Source organism: Diospyros lotus, chromosome 7, assembly GCF_014633365.1.
Source record: "Diospyros lotus cultivar Yz01 chromosome 7, ASM1463336v1, whole genome shotgun sequence".
NCBI classification, from domain to species: domain Eukaryota; kingdom Viridiplantae; phylum Streptophyta; class Magnoliopsida; order Ericales; family Ebenaceae; genus Diospyros; species Diospyros lotus.
The window spans coordinates 32,553,167-32,571,591 of NC_068344.1; the positions used below are offsets into that span (position 1 = coordinate 32,553,167).

Sequence of the window (18,425 nt, forward strand, 5' to 3'; positions counted from 1 at the left end):
GACCCCACCGTTGTTCTCGTTCAAACAAATCCGTACGACCCCCCAATCTTCAGCTTCTCGCGCCTATCCCTGTAACACAGTCTATATGTATTCGCGCCACAAATCGATGTCAATTCTTCTCTAAATCAATGCTATCAAAATCTTCTTAATACTATGCATTCTTGGGCACTGCTCAGATCATCCTCGCTGTCGATCCGTCGTGCCGCTGCGGCACCTTGTCGCTATACCGCCCGCTCGATCTTCACCCAATCGGACGGCTCATCTTCAGCATCGTCGAGATCGTTTTGCGGGTCCGGCCACGGCGAGAATAAGAGGGGACGGTCGAATTTGGAGTCGCTGCTTGTGAGATTGCTGTCTTCAGGGTTCGTCGTTGTCGGGGCGGGCTTAGGGCTGTATTTCGGGTCTGCTGCTTCTGATCTTGCTTCTTTCTTGTCCTTTGCCGATGAGTTGGGGGAGAATTCGGAGACTGGGAAGAAACCCAAGTTTTTATTTGGAGGTAATCAATGGTTACGAAGACAGTGGTTTTATTTGTAATGTGTATGCATATATATGCACACTTACACATACGTATAAATATATATATATATATAATGTGTATATATACATCTATTGTCTATGGGGTGAGTCTTAAGATTGCTTATACAAAAATTTAGTCTGAACACTTAATTATTTATTATTTATGAGTAAACCACCTTGCTAAAGTTTTATGGGTAGCATCTTAAGTCCCCACCCTTTTAAACTCGTGGTTTGTATGGTCAAGATACCACCAAATCATAAGAAATAGTCAAAGTGACCATTAACCACTTGGATACCACCTTCATAGAATAATGTTATATATATGTGTAGATACATATATTCATGGTGCTTTGCGTCGCTGACACCCAAATTGGTATTGTAGTACATATTTGTGGTTAAATTGGGGACATTGGTATCATGTTATAGCAATGGCAATGACTTGGTAGGATCACGGAATTAAGTCAGTAAATTTGTTCGGTAATTAGGTGTCATTAGTTTGATGTTTCCGCAAATAAATTGTAAGCACCAGCTCCTATTCTTTGATGTCAAATTAAATTATTTTCCAACTTATTTCAGCAAAATTCTTACATTTTAATTCCACTAACACGTATTCATTCATTGTGAGATTAAGTAAATCTAAGTATTTGTTTGTGAAAAATAATTGATATATCCAAAATGGTACACTGAAACAAATTGTTATTGGTAATTTATATTGCCACTTACAAAAATGTTAAACCCATAAAAGTTGAATAAAAAAGGGCCTCTTTAGTGTATAAAACTCTCCATTTTATGAAAAAAATCATTTTAATGAGTGAATTAGTTTTTGACCATCTCAAGTGTTTTCTTTAACTATCCTTTATAATTCATACTGGAAGAAGGTTTAAATTGCCAATCCACATTTTGTTTTCTATTTCCTTTTATTTATTTTTTTATTCTTATTTGTAAGAGAGAGAGAGAGAGATCTTTTTAGGCCCTTGTTAGTAGTAAGATCACTCTTTCGTAACTGAAAAGTTATGGATTCTAGTTGTAAAAACATTATTTTTTCACATTAAGAGTAAAACTGCATTTAAAAAGTAAAAACGATAATCTCATAACTCCTACTCTTGAACTAAAGATGCCTTTTATTTTTTCCTGGAGGGGTTAGTGGTTGCTTTTGTGTTTTGGTAGGATTTCAAATTCTAGAATTTGATGATGGTTTATCAGGCAATTGATTAGAAATACATAATTTGATTTGAATTTTAGATTTTATTTTATTTTTTGCTAACCAAGGATAAAAGATTTTATTATAATGTCATTTTGGTCAGTTTCTTTGCAACTGTTTGAAAGAGTTCAAAATTGCTACCTAATTTAATGATCCATGCAGCAAGCATGTGAGTTTATGCACAAAAGGCTGAAATGGACATTTGATTTGGATGAAAATTGAAGTTTCAAACTTCAAGTTATAATTTTCATAATAGGTATGAAGTGGAAAGTTAATGGGTTGCATTTGGGCTCCTCTTTCTTTCTTTTCTCGGTTTTGCTCATATGCATTCAATTGTTATACCCCTCTATTTGCAGCATGTTAAATCTTATACTGCGGTCTAATTGTTTGTATTTTCAGATGCATACAGGCGTAAAGTTTTCTTCAAGTATGAAAAACGCATAAGAATGCAAAGTCCTCCTGAGAAGGTACATTTGGTTTTCTTCTTTTAAGCAACTTTTTTTGATTTATAAACACACAAGAAGTTGCATTTTGGATCTGTATACTACATATGACAAGTTATTTGTTTGTTGTTTCAGGTGTTTGAGTACTTCGCGTCAATCCAAACTCCAAGCCGAGAGGTACTTATGACTCCAGCAGACTTGATGCGAGCAGTCGTCCCTGTATTTCCTCCATCTGAATCGAATCATGTTAGAGAGGGATATCTGAAAGGGGAGTTAGTTCCCGGTGAATTACGCTGTGCTCCTTCAAAATTTTTTATGCTTTTTGATACCAACAATGATGGACTTATATCCTTTGCTGAGTGAGTGGCAACTCTGCCTTTAAGATTGCTTGTAACATCTCCAGAAAAGGGGTGTATTATTACACATCTGAACCTCTTTGAATAGATTTCTCAAGCCACTACAATTCTTAAGTTTAGTGACCTCTTGCTTAATTTTTCTGTAACAGATATATCTTTTTTGTCACGCTACTCAGCATACCAGAATCAAGCTTTTCTGTGGCATTTAAAATGTTCGACATTGACAACAATGGGTGGGTCAGACACATGCATGTTTGTCATATTACTATGGCATCTAATATTCATCCAGTGGTCTACCAAATCAGTTTCACTACTTGGTGTTTTTTTACATTTTTTTTTTTTTACTCCTGTCAGTGAATCCTTTCATGTTTCGCTATTTTCATCTATTTCATTTGTGTTTCTTAATTAAATTAAATAAGAAAGAACTATGATCCCTTCCAAATCCTTCAATTCCCCCAAACCTTAATCCAAATGTAGCCCAAGTGTGTGTGCTTGAATAGTTGACGACATTATTGAATAACATCTTGAATTATCACATCTTATAAGAATGGCACTAGGTGAATTCATTTGTTTGTTTATTAGACCCCAGCTAGTATATGATTCTTTAATTTATTTCTACCCTGTAAACGGTTTATGAATTGTTGAATCTCATAGGATGGCACCTGCTGCTTGTATATTTTGTAGATTATGGTGCTCTCACTTATGACCTGAATATGCAGACAGATAGACAAAGAGGAATTTAAGAAGGTGATGGCCTTGATGCGAACTCATAACAGACAAGGAGCAAGCCATAGAGATGGACTGCGAATCGGGCTAAAAGTTTCGAGTTCTGTAGAAAATGGGGGTCTGCTTGAGTACTTCTTCGGCAAAGATGGCACAGAATGCCTTGAACATGGCAAGTTTGTCCAGTTTTTGAGAGGTTTGCACGATGAAGTAAGTCTGTGCAGTTACATTGATACTGTATAGGAAATGATTCGCATCTATCTTTTATCTCAATCAAGGTCTATGACTATTGTAGATATTGCATTTGGAATTTGCTCATTATGACTACATGTCGCAAGGAACCATATCAGCAAAAGATTTTGCACTGTCCATGGTTGCATCTGCCGACCTGCATCACATAGATAAGTTTCTTGATCGGGTTGAAGAATTAACTGATGAACAACAGCTCAGAGACATACGCATCACCTTTGAAGAATTCAAGAATTTTGCAGAACTTCGTAAAAGATTAAGGCCTTTGTCCCTCGCAATCTTTGCCCATGGGAAAGTAAACGGGCTATTAACAAAGCCAGATTTCCAAAGAGCTGCGTATCATGTACTTTCACTCTGCTGTCCTATTGATCTTCTTCTCAAGTTTTTGCGCTTTGTCCCTCATATCATACTAACAGAACCCCATTTCTGCATTGTTTTTAGGCTTGTGGTATCTCTCTGACAAATAATGTGGTCGATTTGATATTTTACATCTTTGACACTAATCGCGATGGGAGTTTGAGCTCGGATGAGTTCCTACGAGTATTACAAAGACGCGAAGCGACAGCCTCTTTTCAACGGGAGGAGGGCTTCGGGGGGTTGTTATCTTGCTGGTTGAACTGTACAAAAAACTGCTCTTATTCAAAGGTGTTAATTTAGGTAATCTTTTGAGCCTTGGATTTGGTAAAAGCTTATACTTCCATGGTTCTGTACTCTGGAGAACGACAACCAATGGTGCGGCAGCAAACTTAGGTTTCTCTTCAACTGAATGCCATTTGGAGAACCTCCTCAAATATGACGACTAATCTGTACTGATGAAGGTATTATATTCTAAACCATTACTAAATCTTCTACTGATGATTCATAGTTTTCTGTAATTGTTTATTCTAAGTTGTATTAGATGTTTATTTGCAGATTGATTGGCAAGTGTGGTGACCTATGATTATTTTGCCTGTAAGACTGCAGCTCTATGTGTAGTGCCATTGTCTCCAAAATGGGACTGTACAGCTGGTCCTTTTTTTTTTTTTTTGGGTATGTTTGTATATACTGTTTTCTATAGTAAATTTTTCTGTAAAATATTTTTTGGGAGATTAATAAATATTGTTTATCCATCTGTAGAATTTATGTGATTTTATTTTTTTGGTATATCAAATGGTCCAGACTTGCAACTCTTCACCAACTGTTTGTCCACTAGGAGGAATCCTCTGCAAATGAACTAAAAATTAGCTACTTGTGGAAAGAAATATTTCTTTATTTCATCGTATGTGTCTCATATTCAATTTTAATATTAGTTAGTAGTATATTTGTTAGGAATGAAAATGGGGTGCGCCAAGGCAACGTTTTGTTTAACTGTCCTGGACTTTGTGCTTCAGTGGAGAATTGATGATGGCTGGAGCTCATCACTATCAATTTTTGTTCGACTCTGGATGTGTTCTGTGCGTAGTAGTCCTTGATCTTGAGCGCGTCTGAACCGTGCTTGATTTGCAAGGCAGAGCTCAGTCTCTTAATATAATTTTCGACGATTAAGAATGACTCGATAACCCAAATAAAATTAAGTAATTAATATGTGATAATGTGTAATTAATGATTTAACTATTTCTTGAAATTTGTTCCTTTATATAACCCTGATTGTACCAAGTGGACAACCAAATTTTAGGATCTGGCGACGCGAGTCAAGTTGGGTTGAACCATATCCAAACTTGAGTGTGTTGGGACGTGTGTCACCCCTGGTAACTTAGAAAATGGATATTTTCATAATTTTTCCTAGGACCAAATATTCACTATCACTTGCCCCCCTCCCCCACTCCCTGAGCTGAGCTCCAAAAGTCAGATCAAGGAGTAGCCAAGGAGGTGCCGCATAGCTTCATGCCAGCAATACACTAGTATTTTATTGCTCTATTGCATACTCATTTGTTGACAAGATGGTTGCTTCATTCACGCCTTCTTGGACAGAGAGATGGACGTTTGAGATGATGCCATGTCACTTATTCGCATTTTTTTTTCATGTTAGCTTACCACCCCTCGACACCTATGAAAGGGCTCTGGACCCCAGGGCTATCATTTCTTATTTGTGCCTTCAACACTCTTGCTTATTCATGCTCAAATTAGAGTCCTTGGTGAAGCCTTTTCTTGCCCTATTTTCTTCTGTCCTCTAATCAAATAGATGTAGAGAGGATGAACTCAAGTTGTGAAGCAAGGTCGAGTTTTGACCCGGGCTCCTCCTCGAGCTTTGGCAACTCTAGCTTTGAGATTAGATTTTTTTTTAGATTACTTAGTGGAACCCTAGTATTTTATTGGGATGACTCTTTTTGTAAGGTTTTAAGTACTTGTGCTCTCAATTATGTCAAGGGAGCTAAATCACAGGTGTAAACTTTCGTCTCATTGCACAAGGTAAAAATCGAACTTATGACCCACCGAATTAATACTGGTGTATCGTTTGTCCTACTGCTCAATCTATACCCTAGGGGCAGAGTCCTAATATTTTCTTGGTTGTCCCGTACGGTGGCCAAAGAATTCACCATCTGATTTAGTCACCCCTTTAATTGAGGAGGTTATTCACCTTTGTAGGGAGACGACCTAGGTACTTATTGACCTGTTTGAGCTTTGTGAGGATGACTACTCTTTTTTTCATCTAAAGGCTGCCAAGCTCATGAGGCTCCCAAGAGCTCCTTGGTAATCTATACGTAAATGCCTTGAACGATTGAACCATTACCGGTTTCCTCTTCATCCCTCTGCCATTGAAATATTGTACATTCTTGAAATGAATCCTTCTCAGCCAAATGATGATGGTTGGAGTAGATAGTCGCCAAATTTGTCGTTGACCCTCGATGTGTCCAATAATAGTCCTCAATTTTAAGTACATTTGAACCATGCTCGATTTGCATTGGTGGGGTTTAGTTCTTCAGTATATCCTTTAACGATCAAATCAAAGAGATAAAGATGAATAATTAATACATCATAAATGATTTAATTATCTCTTGCAATTTGTACCTTTAAAAAGGCATACTATCATAAAAGAGATGACGTAATTGTGTCATATGGATGGCCAAAGTGTAGCTCATGAGCCATCCTAAACAAATGATGATCTAGTTTGGGATTGGGGTGACTCTGGCGAAATGGGCCAAGTCGGGTTGAACCCATATCCAAACTTGAGTATTTTGAGATGCCGGTTACCTTCTAGATAACTTGAAAATGAAATATTTTTATGATTTTCCCTCAAATCAAAATATCCGCCATTAGATATAAATTTTAAACCTCATCCGAAATCCTTAAGTTTGTCCAACTAATAATAAAGAAAAATAATTTACAATACAATTCCTTACAATGATAATAATAATAAATAGTTGCTCTCAACTTAGGATAATAATAAATAATATCTTTCTCTCAACACCTAAGTTACAACCATAATAAAAAAATCTCACTTTTGGTTGACTGGTTGCTCCATGTAAGTAGACTTTCAGTTATAACAACAATTATATAATAAAAAAATCATATCATCTCCAAAAAAAGAAAAAAAAATCATGTCATCAACAAAAATAAAATTTTAACTAAAAAAAAAATATATTATAACTTCATAATTAATGTGAAGAGTATAAATAAAGTTTACAACTCCATAATTATGATTACTATTTCATTTGTTTACAAAATCCATCTAAATTTCTAAACCATTCCTCAAGAAATGAAAAATAAATTAATTAATATAAAAACATATGAAAAATCATCAACCCAAATTTATTATGTATATGTTTATAAATTACCGAACTCATCTAAATTCATATCATCATATATATTTACCCTTTCATTTGTTGCCCATGTGCCTTTCCTTTACCGTAAATAAGAAAATAAAAATATTAATAATATATATAATATTATAATATAGTTAAAAAATAAAACATGAAAAATACTATTGATATATCATGGTGTATAATTTGAGCTACAAAATGGTGTTTCAATGTCTAAAATGCCCTCACCTAAGGCGCTGAGACGCAATGAAACGAGAGATATTTATGTCATTTATATATATTGTGTAATTTAAAATATACATAAATGATGTACAAATAGCATGACTCATAAAACATATTAAACCTTAAAAGTGATGAATAATTAAATTAGCCATAAAAAAATATAACAAAGTTTTCTATATCATGTTTATTTGTTGTACCATTACATGAGATGGTTGAGTACTTGTGCATGCATCCATGCATTGGATATTATTATTCAAAATAGAAAGCGGTTTCCGTTATATTGTACAAAAATCAGTTTGTTCGGTATTACATATTTTATTTAGTGAGTGGATAATAATGATGTTTGTCGTATCAATTACAAACATTTAATTCAACTAATTGATCTCAAGCAAATTGAGAGTATTATAATACGGTGGCCGATTACTCTCTTTTGCCTCTGCTAGAGCATTTGCAATGAAGGCGGGGACTTGCTTCCCTGGTTATTTTTCAATGTTCAAGTCAGATTACTGAATCAAGGAAAATTTTTAGAAAAAATCATGATTCCCTCAATTTTTTGAATTAAAGAGTTCGATCCCTACCTCCTTCCAGTCTCTTTCCTTTTATCCTCTTGTCAAGACGAGGAATCTTTCAAAATTCCGAGGATCATTATCCCGTTCTTCACGGAATCTTACTGATATGAGTTCCACAATCGAAATCTCCCTTGAAGAGTTCGGGGTAACTCCTATCACCATGATCCTCGACGGGATGGTTGACCCTGAAGAACTCGGAGAATCTTTGCCGAGCAACAGGCCAAGTGACGTGGTGATACATATTTGTCACGTGTCCCCTCTAGATCTAAGCAAGATGACGTTAGTGAAGTACCTTTTTAACGGACACATGGCATTGCTGATGGTTATATTTCTGAGACATTGGAGTAATTATAGACCCGAGGGTATTCCCTTCATCATAATGTAATTGTAAACTTTGTAGTATGATAATTCAATAATATGATTTAAATACATGATAGTTGGTAATTTTTGAAAAATTTAAAATTTGAAATAAAATTTATCTATCACCAAAATTTCATGTAAAATAATTAGTTAATTTTAATTTAATATCATTTTTTAAAATATTTAATATTATTTTTAATAGTGGAGTGTCTTGACAATTCTCTTTCTCTGATTAATTTTTATTCATACACCAAATCAATTATTTGACAGAACTAGTCAATTCAACTTGAGATGCACTTTCTTGTGGGCGTCCCCTCCACCGAGGGCTTAGTCATGCGGAGAGAAGATAAATTTCAACGCACCCAAATAAACAACCGCGAGAGAACTCGAACCTAGACTTCCGAGCTTTCCCACGCCCGCAAAAATTGCTCGGACAATCCAACTTGATTCTAATACCATTGACTTAAGGTGTGGATGGAATAAGATATTTCTGGCTAGAAAGCACTATTTTCAATGATAAACCCGTTTGTGGAAGAGAATCAGTAAACAATCACTATTTCTAAAGTCTAGGTCAAATCCTCTCCACTCTTGTCCCTTCTAATAATTTTTGCTAGAATTTTATACATAAAAAATAATTATAAATATTCATATAATATAAAAATTTACTTTGCTTTCTCCATGCCTCTGGGATTTGCCATATTCGATGTTATCTATGTTTGTTGATTTTTCTCGCAAAATTAAAACGGCACCGTCTAAAATTTATATTGTTGGATAGTTAAATAAAAAATAAATCAATCATAAACATATTGGAAAACTCTTTTATTATGAAAAAAAATATTAGTATCTTAGTGCTAAAATGTTTAATTATAATATTTTATTTAAAATTCACCAGTTATTGTTTGAAACTTATAATTTAAAGTGGAGTGATTATTTACAATAATTTTTAAAATTAGATGATGAGAGATCATGTGTTATTATATTTTGACTAATTCTATTGTTATCACACCAATTTCATTTTCTCTAATTAATTTTGGAGTTTTGACTAATTCTATTGTTATTATATTACGACTAATTCTATTGTGTATTAATTATAGAGCCGGTCGTGCCTAGGGCCTCCAATTTTTTGGGGCCCCTAAAAGGTATAACAACTATTGGTTGGAACCCCAAAAACTACAGGTGAACAACCACCCTCAACAAGCCGTGCAAGCAGAGTGCCGCTATAGTCCTGCGCAATAAATGTGGAGGGTCACAAAATTTATTATGGCCTAGGGTCCCATTAAGCCTTGGGCGGCCCTGATTAATTAGTATATATATATATATATGTATTAATTGAGCCATTTATTTATTTTTAAAGTAATGAAATTAGTATATATATGATTATTAGACATGACAATATTAAAAACAGAATTAAGAATGCCATGATAAGAATGATATCAAAATGAGTAGAAAGGCTTGGTAGATCAGTTTTGCTCACTTCAGTCCTAAACTCAAAAACTCTATTTTTGCCTTGTTTTTCAGCATATACCTCTTTAAGAAATAAATTCTACACCTCAATGGGGAAAGAGAGTCCCTGAATTCGGCCCTAACTTTTAAGTTTGTATTTTCTTGCTTCTTTCTTATTATTTTTAATTGGCAATAAGGTGTTATTTTTAATTAATAATAAGATGAACAAGTTTTTAATTGAGATCGAGAATAAATAAGATATTTAAATAAAAGGTTAATCTTATATTAGGATCATCGCTCTTGCACTGTTTCTCATCATTCGTATTGTTAAATTCGATAAAGAAGGTAAATCACAAGCAGATCTTTAGCTCTTGTTTAAGTCGAATATTGAACTCGTAACTTAATGATATTAATTTTAACGTATCATTTATTCATCACTTAACTTATATGGCGGGACAAATTTGTTCTATATTGACGCCGACGATGGTGGCTAATTTGGGCAAAACCCAATGAATTGTGAAGTCAAAATTATCATCACTAAACACTATGACGAATTCCATTTCCATTTCCTTATCCTCCCCCTTGACCATATCTTCGGACCATTTCAAATTGCCTCGCTTATGTGAATTTCAATTTGTCATATTAATGTTACATATTTGTGATTTATTTTCAAAATGAAAGGACACCCTTCTAGAATTTAGGTTGATGAATATTTATATAAAAATACATTAATCATGAACATATATATTAACATATAAATTTATATTAGTAAAAATTTATTGGTATTTTAGTGTTACGATGCTTAAACAGTTCAATCAAAAATAAAACAAAATGTTTAAATATTAATCTCTTACTTTAGATATACCATTTTTTGTTACAAATTTCTTTTCTAAGTGGACAGCACATTTGTAATAATCAGCTTCTTTGACTTCAAATTTACTTATTTTTAAGTTACTTTTCAAAATTACATGATGGGATTATGTGCTATTATATACAAATTTGTAGTTTCAATATATTATTTGTTCTTGTTATCTGTAAGAATAGTACGGATATTAAAAGCAATGAGAATATATTCAAATCATTATCCTCAAAATTTGATGTTAGATAGGCAATGAGAATAAATTCAAACCATTATATATCCTCAAAGTTTGATGTTGTAAGCAATGAGAATTATAAATTCAAATCATTATGCTCAAGTTTGATGAGATGGGTTGCCCATAAATTATGTTTGTGTGTATGTATCAAAAACTGATATATTAATAATGTTTATTTATACTTGCCGACAAAAATAATGTTTATTTATGCGTAAATAAAACAATTATATACGATTATGTTTTCAAATTGTATAAACATTTTTATGATTCAAATTGTATATAATAAACATAAACATAAAACAAATAAATATATGCTATATAAATTTAAAATTTAGCGACGAAAAAATTTGTCGCTAAAAAAGAAAAAATAAATTAAAAATAAAAAACTTTAGCGATGGAGTGTGTTTGTTGCAAAAAAAAAAAAAATTAAAATATAAAATTTAGCAACGGAGTGTGTCATCGCTAAAAAAGAAAGAAAAAATTAAATTTAAAATTCAAAATTTAACGTCTCTAAAAATAAAAAAAATTAAATTCAAAATTCAAAATTTAGTGACAGGGTACACCAGTAGCTAAAAATAAAAAAATTAAATTTAAATTTTAAAATTTAGCAATGGTGTATGCTAGTGGCTAAAAGCAAAAAAAATAAATTAAAAATTTAATGTAAAATTAAAATTAATATTCATTAATTTACAAAAAATTAATAAAATATGACATTACAAATTAAAATCAAAATAAGAACAAAATTTTTCACTACTAATATAATAATTTATAAATTTTTATTTGAACTAGTAATAAAATAGAATTAATAAATATTAAAATTAAAATTAATATTCATTAAATAAGTTTTGAAAATTTTGAAGTGTAAATATAATTTTAGGAAATTTGAAAGAAAATGTTATAAATATAATTTATGCACTTTAATAACTACGAAGGTTTTCAGATCGGTTGGTTCACACATCCGTATAAAGGTTCTTGGTGTTGGGAGGTTGGCGATTCGATTCCAAGGTGCAGCATTTGGAATTATTGCTGGATTAATATCCCAGCATTATTACGAAATGAGCAGAGTGGTCACGCACGACCTTTTTAGCTACGGAAAGATACCCATCACAAAATCCATGGCTAAAAAAATTAGCGACGATTTTTTATGTTTTAGCGACGAAATTTTTCGTATTTAATACATTGATTTTTTGTAGTGATGTATACATTAACACTCACTATAAATATATAATAACAAACTGATATGTTGCCCCCACACTCCTCTCTGAGTTAGTTTGTTCGCGTCGGACAAATGTTATGTTATCTAATACCGACAACATAATATTTCACTATACAATAATACTAATATAGTTTTAATATAGTATGCATAATTATATAAAATATGTAATATAATACACATATATATAAATATACAATATACTCAAACGCGTGAAATAAGTTGAAATTTCAAAGTCCGTGCCACTATATCCAAGTCTTCTGTTGATAGTGCTAGTCAAGCCATCCCAGCTGTTTCTCTACAGCTAAGAGCAAGACCAAATTCTCTATATAACGGAATAAGAAGTATGGGAAGAAGAAAACGAGAAGAAGATGTATACCTTAGTGAAAAATACTACTCCTCCTCCTCCTTGGCTATGGTTGATGATAGCAATGGCATCGGTGTTAGTGAATGGGATGTGTTGTTTTGGGTGTTTGGATCAAGAGAAAATTGCTCTCTTGAACCTCAAAGCTTCCATCAACTACCCAAATGGTGTCTCTTTGCCTTCTTGGGTTAACAATCAGTCTGCTAACTGTTGTCAATGGGAAAGAGTCGAGTGCAACAACACTTCAAAGAGAGTGATCCAACTCTCTCTTTATCTTTTAAGGGATTGGACATTAGGAGATTGGTATTTCAATGCTTCTCTATTGCTTCCCTTTGAAGAACTCAAGACTCTTGACTTATCTTATAACTTTTTAGCTGGTTGGGTTGAGAGTGAAGGTCTTTTACCACCTCCTATATACATTGTGCCTTTTACTTATTTAATAAGATTAACATAAATAATTATCATTCTCTGTCACAGGTTTTGCAAGATTGTCAAAGTTACACAATCTTGAGTTCCTTAATCTTGGTGGCAACAGTTTCGATAACAGTATTATAACTTCTATTGCCAGTCTTTCAAGCCTAAAGTCTTTGGATCTTTCAATTAATAACATCGAAGGATCAACTTATTTCAATGGTAAGTCTATGAATCTTTTATTTAATATCGACTTCCTATTTTCTAAGTAAATATACAATTGAATTGCTTCAATATTACCTGAAGAAGATGGTCATATAGAAATCAAACGTTTTCATGTGTCTATTATTATTTTATCTCGAAGATATCAAACTTTTTCAAGGGTGACTTAAGAGATGGCTAACACCTTATGCCATGTTAATAGTAAAATTGTGAGTTTAAATCTTTCTATATCGTTTAATATAGATATTTTCAATTATTTCTCGTGTGCTTAAAAAAACACTCGAAACTCTTTCTTTACGTGGGAATTTATTAATTGATGGTTAGTTCTATCATTAATCAGCTTCTTGCACAGGTTTTGCAAGACTTTCAAGGCTGCAGAATCTTGAATTCCTTAATCTTGCTGGCAACCGTTGCAATAACAGTATTTTAAGATATCTTGATGGCCTATCAAGCTTAAGGTCATTAGATGTTTCATTTAATGATATGACAGAATCAATTCATATCAACAGTAAGTCCATTCCACACCAATTTCCTATTTCATATAATTTGGATATATAATTTCATATATGAAATGATTTCATATGATTTGATGGTAACATTTCATTTAAGATCTACATTTGTGAAATCCTTTTATAACTCAAATTATGCTTTGTTATGAGACAATGCCAAACTAACATGTATTATCCATCCCCATGGAATTTATTCAAACAAAAAACACAGTTAAATATAATATATAGATTTTTCATAGAAAGTATGATTGGTATGAAAAAATTTTCACCTGCATATTATGTAAAATGAAATATATAAAATTAAAAAGAGCTAAGTAACATTAAATTTCTAAATTTTGTGACAGTTACAGAAATTCAAATGAGGACATAGTTATTCATAAAATTAATTTGTATAAAGAAAGTGTTGTTCCCAAGCAAAAAGAAAGTTTGTTATTTATTTATTTATTTTTCTGTTCCTCTTGCATACATACGTTCTTTCTAAATTAATTTGAAGTAAGAGAAACTTTGATTCGTTTTACAACAGAATAAATCTATATTTTGCTCTCTCGCTAATATACAGTTAAAATTTTCAACCTTAACTAACAAATGATATCTAAGGATATTTATATGCTTATATCATGCGATAATAGGTAAAAAGAATATCAAATAATGGTTTAGAGAAAATTCTACAAACAAAAAATTTGGAATGAGTTCAAGTAAAGTTATTAGAAAAAAAGCTTTACAAGGAGTTGCATAAGTAAATTGTCAAATATATAAAACTTTAATTATTATTTTTTAATGTATATGTGACTGGGTGCATTTTAAGTATAAATTTTCCTAATTAATTATTCTATTTAGTTTAATTCACATATTTATAAAATTAATATCAATATTAAAAAGACTTGTTGAATTGATAGATTAATAAAAAATTTACCCAAAACTAACAATTCATTATGTATAGTTGGTTGGATTGAGAATGAAGGTTTGTTACCATCTTCTACATGTTTTTTACTTAGCTATTCAATAAACAATTAATATGACATTCATCAACTTTACAGGTTTTGCAAGACTTTCGAAACTGAGGAATCTTGAATTTCTTAATCTTCGTGGCAATAATTTCAGCAATAGTATTCTAACATCTATTGGTGGCCTTTCAAGTTTAAAGTCTCTTGATCTTTCAGACAATGACATTAAAGGATTGATTAATTTCAGCAGTAAGTTTCCATATTTCACTAAACTTCGACTTTTTATTTTCTAGATAGATACGTCATTGGGTCGTTTCATTATTTTTGAAGGGAATGATCTTATATAAACCAAATCACATACTAGCACTGTCATTATTTAAGATCTACATTGGTGAAAAATTATCAGTTTTTTTTTTTTTTTAATCTTGTGTAAGTGAAGTTCCAATAATAACATAGATGTATTTTCTTTCAAATACTCACGACATGTTTCTTGCACTTATAAAATGAATTTTACATCATATTTTCAGAATTGGAGAACCTGAGTATTTTGGAAGATTTGTTTTTGGATCATAATATTATTAAGGGTGGTTCTCTTCGAAGCATAAGAGGGATGATATCCCTTCGGGTATTGTCAATGCGATCCTGTGGCCTCATTGGTCGCCTTCCAACAGAAGGTAAAACAAAAAAAGAAAAATATTTTTCTGCTTTGGCAATCCCCGATTGACCTTTCTTTCTAAGTGTTTGATTTCTCCCAATGGAGGGTAAAAAGAAATCTTCCACTTGGATAGATCACCAACTGATGACTTTTCTTCAAAATGTTGAATGTTTTCAAGGGTTGTGTGAAATGAAGACTCTTCAAGAGCTCAACATCTTCGGAAACAAACTTTGGGGGGACTTGCCTTGGTGCTTAGCCAACTTGACATCACTTCGTCTGCTAGATATCTCTTCCAATGATTTCTCTGGAAACATTGCAGCTTCTCCTCTTATCAACCTAACATCCTTGGAATACCTAGCACTCTCAAATAATGGCCTTCAAGTCCCAATCTCACTCCGATCATTTTTTAACCACTCCAAACTTAAGTTGCTTGAAAGCCTTGATAACAAGTTGGTGGCGGAAGAGGGATTGGACTCCTCAACCCCAAGTTTCCAGCTAAATGTCATCCGTCTGTCTGATTCCAGATGCAACAATTGCTCCATAGCTTTTCCCTACTTCCTTTACCATCAAACTCAACTCCAAATGGTTGAACTCTCTCAAATGGATTTCAAAGGGAAGTTTCCGAATTGGTTGTTGGAGAACAATACGGGATTGGTAATACTTCTTCTTCCAGAAAATTCAGTAAATGAGATAATTTTACCGTTACACCCCATGAAAAAGCTTTTTGAATTGGATATATCCAGCAATCATATTCAAGGTTGCATCCCTTCAGAACTTGCCAATATCTTTCCCAGTTTAATATATTTAGACATGTCCGCAAATGGCTTTAAAGGTGATATTCCTTCTTCATTTGGTGACCTAATTTATCTACAAGTTCTAGATTTATCAAACAACCAATTATCTGGTAAGATACCAATTCATTTGGCCACGGGTTGCAAGTCCTTTGGATTCCTAAGCCTATCAAACAACAACTTGACAGGGCCAGTACTACCCGCTCAAAGTAACTTATTTATGTTGCAATATTTGTTTATGGACTACAATAACTTCACAGAAATTCCACCTCTCTTTTCAAGACACCCTTTGGTGGTGTTAGATGTGGGTCACAACCAATTATTGGGAAAGATCCCAAGATGGATTGGGAATATGCGTTCTTTGGTAATGCTTTCCATGGATAGCAATCATTTTGAAGGATCAATCCCAGTTGAACTTTGTGATCTTAATCCAGTTGTGTTGGACCTCTCAAATAATTACATCACAGGAACAATACCATCTTGCATGAACCTGGCAAACATAGAAGAGGTTTGGTTGTCAAATAATAGGCTAAGTGGTCCTTTCCCAGAGGGTTTTCGTAATAGCACTTCTTTGAAGGTGCTTGATATTTCTAATAACCGCCTGAGGAATGATATTCCAAAGTGGATTGGCAACCTCTCCCAGCTCCAAATTCTTCTCTTGAAAAATAACAATTTTGAGGGAAATATTCCAAATCAAATATGTCATTTGTCCTACTTGACTGTCATTGATCTTTCTTTGAACAACTTCTTTGGCCATATTCCACCTTGCCTGGGCATCACCAAAACTCAAGGAGCATCTGACCATGCTGTAGAAGAGAGATTTTATGTGATTATGCAATTCCAAACACCATTAGAAGATTTCAAGAGCGTGAAAGAGCCAATTGGGGATCACTACGATTATTTTCCCAGATTGGAGAATCACATGGAGTTCACAACGAAAGGAATGTCCTTGTTTTATAGAGGGGTCCCTCTAGACCTCTTCTCAGCAATCGATCTCTCCAACAACAAGTTAACTGGACACATACCACCAGAAATTGGCAACCTTAGTCATATTCAATCACTCAACTTGTCCCACAACAGCTTGATTGGAGCCATCCCTACAACTTTTTCCAACTTGAAGAGCATAGAAAGCTTGGATCTCTCCTACAATAACTTGAATGGGAACATTCCCTACCAGCTTATTAGTCTATACTCTTTGGAAAAGTTCAATGTGTCCTACAACCATTTAAGTGGAAGGATACCTCAACAATCAAACCAATTTGAAACCTTTGACTCAAGCAGCTTCATTGGAAATCCACTTCTTTGTGGAGAACCATTACCAAATAATTGCAATCCTGCAATTGGTTCACCTCCATCAACATCATCAACCAACAATGGCAGTGAAACGAAATTTGGCTTTATTAACATTGACACTTTCTATATGAGCTTCGCAGGGTCTTACATAGCTGCATTACTAGCTGTTGTAGGAATTTTGTACATAAATCCTCAGTGGAGAAAAACATGGTTCTACCTTGTTGAGGTTTTCATTACTTCTTGCTACTACTTTATCGTAGATAATCTCTGGAGGATCAAAGCTTGTTTCCTTCATAAATAACATCACTCGGCTGGATACGGTTCGATGTACCCTACCAAGTTTGTTCTGCTTGTAAATTTGAATTAAGTACCTGATATATAGTTTAGTTTTCTACATTTAGTTGTCATACTCAAAGTGATAAACATGAATATTGTACGCATATCATAGCTTTTCTTGGAACACTACGTACATTACTATCTCCTCTTTCCTAGCAGATTTTCTTAAAGCTTCCTTGCAGAGGCGGAGCCAGGAACTAAATAATAAATAATATAAATATAATTTATTTAATTTCTCTCTATCAACATCTTTTACAACCAACAGAGATTTTTGTTTTTTACAAAAATCTCTCCATGACTATTTCAAATTTAATATAACAAATGATAATTAGAGAATGCACAAATTCATAAATTCACAAATTATGTGATTGATCCAACAATCAAAATATCAAATTATGTACACTTGTACAATTAATCCAACAATCTAAATATCAAATTATGTACAATTGATCCAACAATTAAAATATCAAATTATGTGTGTCTTTGCAATTGATTCAACAATCAAAATATTAAATTATGTGCATAGGCTTAACAATCAAAATATCAAATTATGTGCACCTCTGCAATTTCTCCAACAATCAAAATATCAAATTATGTGTGTTTGTGCAATTAATAAACTTATTTATCAATCTAAACATCACATTAACAAACTTATTTTTGAGAAATCTAACATCAATTATGTAACAGCCCGTCTTCTCGGACGTGTTATGCGTTAAGAAATTTGGTTCATTTTTTTTTTTAAATTATTTCTGAAATTTCCTAAGACCTTAT

General features: G+C 32.9%; 2 protein-coding genes across 2 annotated transcripts; both read left to right on the forward strand.

Annotated features, from left to right (window-relative positions):
- The first annotated feature begins 153 nt into the window (after window positions 1-153).
- LOC127805686 (calcium uptake protein, mitochondrial-like) lies at window positions 154-4,497 on the forward strand. Its single transcript, XM_052342441.1, has 8 exons — window positions 154-496; window positions 2,117-2,184; window positions 2,296-2,519; window positions 2,666-2,749; window positions 3,236-3,449; window positions 3,535-3,831; window positions 3,930-4,306; window positions 4,401-4,497. The coding sequence occupies exons 1-7, from the start codon at window positions 154-156 to the stop codon at window positions 4,143-4,145; spliced, it is 1,446 nt and encodes a 481-aa protein (XP_052198401.1). The 3' UTR covers window positions 4,146-4,306; window positions 4,401-4,497.
- An 8,005-nt stretch (window positions 4,498-12,502) lies between these two features.
- LOC127805964 (receptor-like protein 56) lies at window positions 12,503-17,843 on the forward strand. The gene is made up of 6 exons (XM_052342829.1): window positions 12,503-12,888; window positions 12,971-13,126; window positions 13,479-13,634; window positions 14,673-14,828; window positions 15,107-15,253; window positions 15,413-17,843. Exons 1-6 carry the CDS (start codon window positions 12,552-12,554, stop codon window positions 17,617-17,619), a joined length of 3,159 nt encoding a protein of 1,052 aa, XP_052198789.1. The 5' UTR covers window positions 12,503-12,551; the 3' UTR covers window positions 17,620-17,843.
- Window positions 17,844-18,425: the final 582 nt, after the last annotated feature.

Coding starts and splice junctions, on each gene's coding strand:
- LOC127805686 (XM_052342441.1), top strand. CDS start 154: ATGCATTCTTGGGCACTGCTCAGATCATCCTCGCTGTCGATCCGTCGT. Junction 497..2,116: donor ACCCAAGTTTTTATTTGGAG/GTAATCAATGGT, acceptor TTGTATTTTCAG/ATGCATACAGGCGTAAAGTT. Junction 2,185..2,295: donor TGCAAAGTCCTCCTGAGAAG/GTACATTTGGTT, acceptor TTGTTGTTTCAG/GTGTTTGAGTACTTCGCGTC.
- LOC127805964 (XM_052342829.1), top strand. CDS start 12,552: ATGATAGCAATGGCATCGGTGTTAGTGAATGGGATGTGTTGTTTTGGG. Junction 12,889..12,970: donor TGGTTGGGTTGAGAGTGAAG/GTCTTTTACCAC, acceptor TCTCTGTCACAG/GTTTTGCAAGATTGTCAAAG. Junction 13,127..13,478: donor AGGATCAACTTATTTCAATG/GTAAGTCTATGA, acceptor CTTCTTGCACAG/GTTTTGCAAGACTTTCAAGG.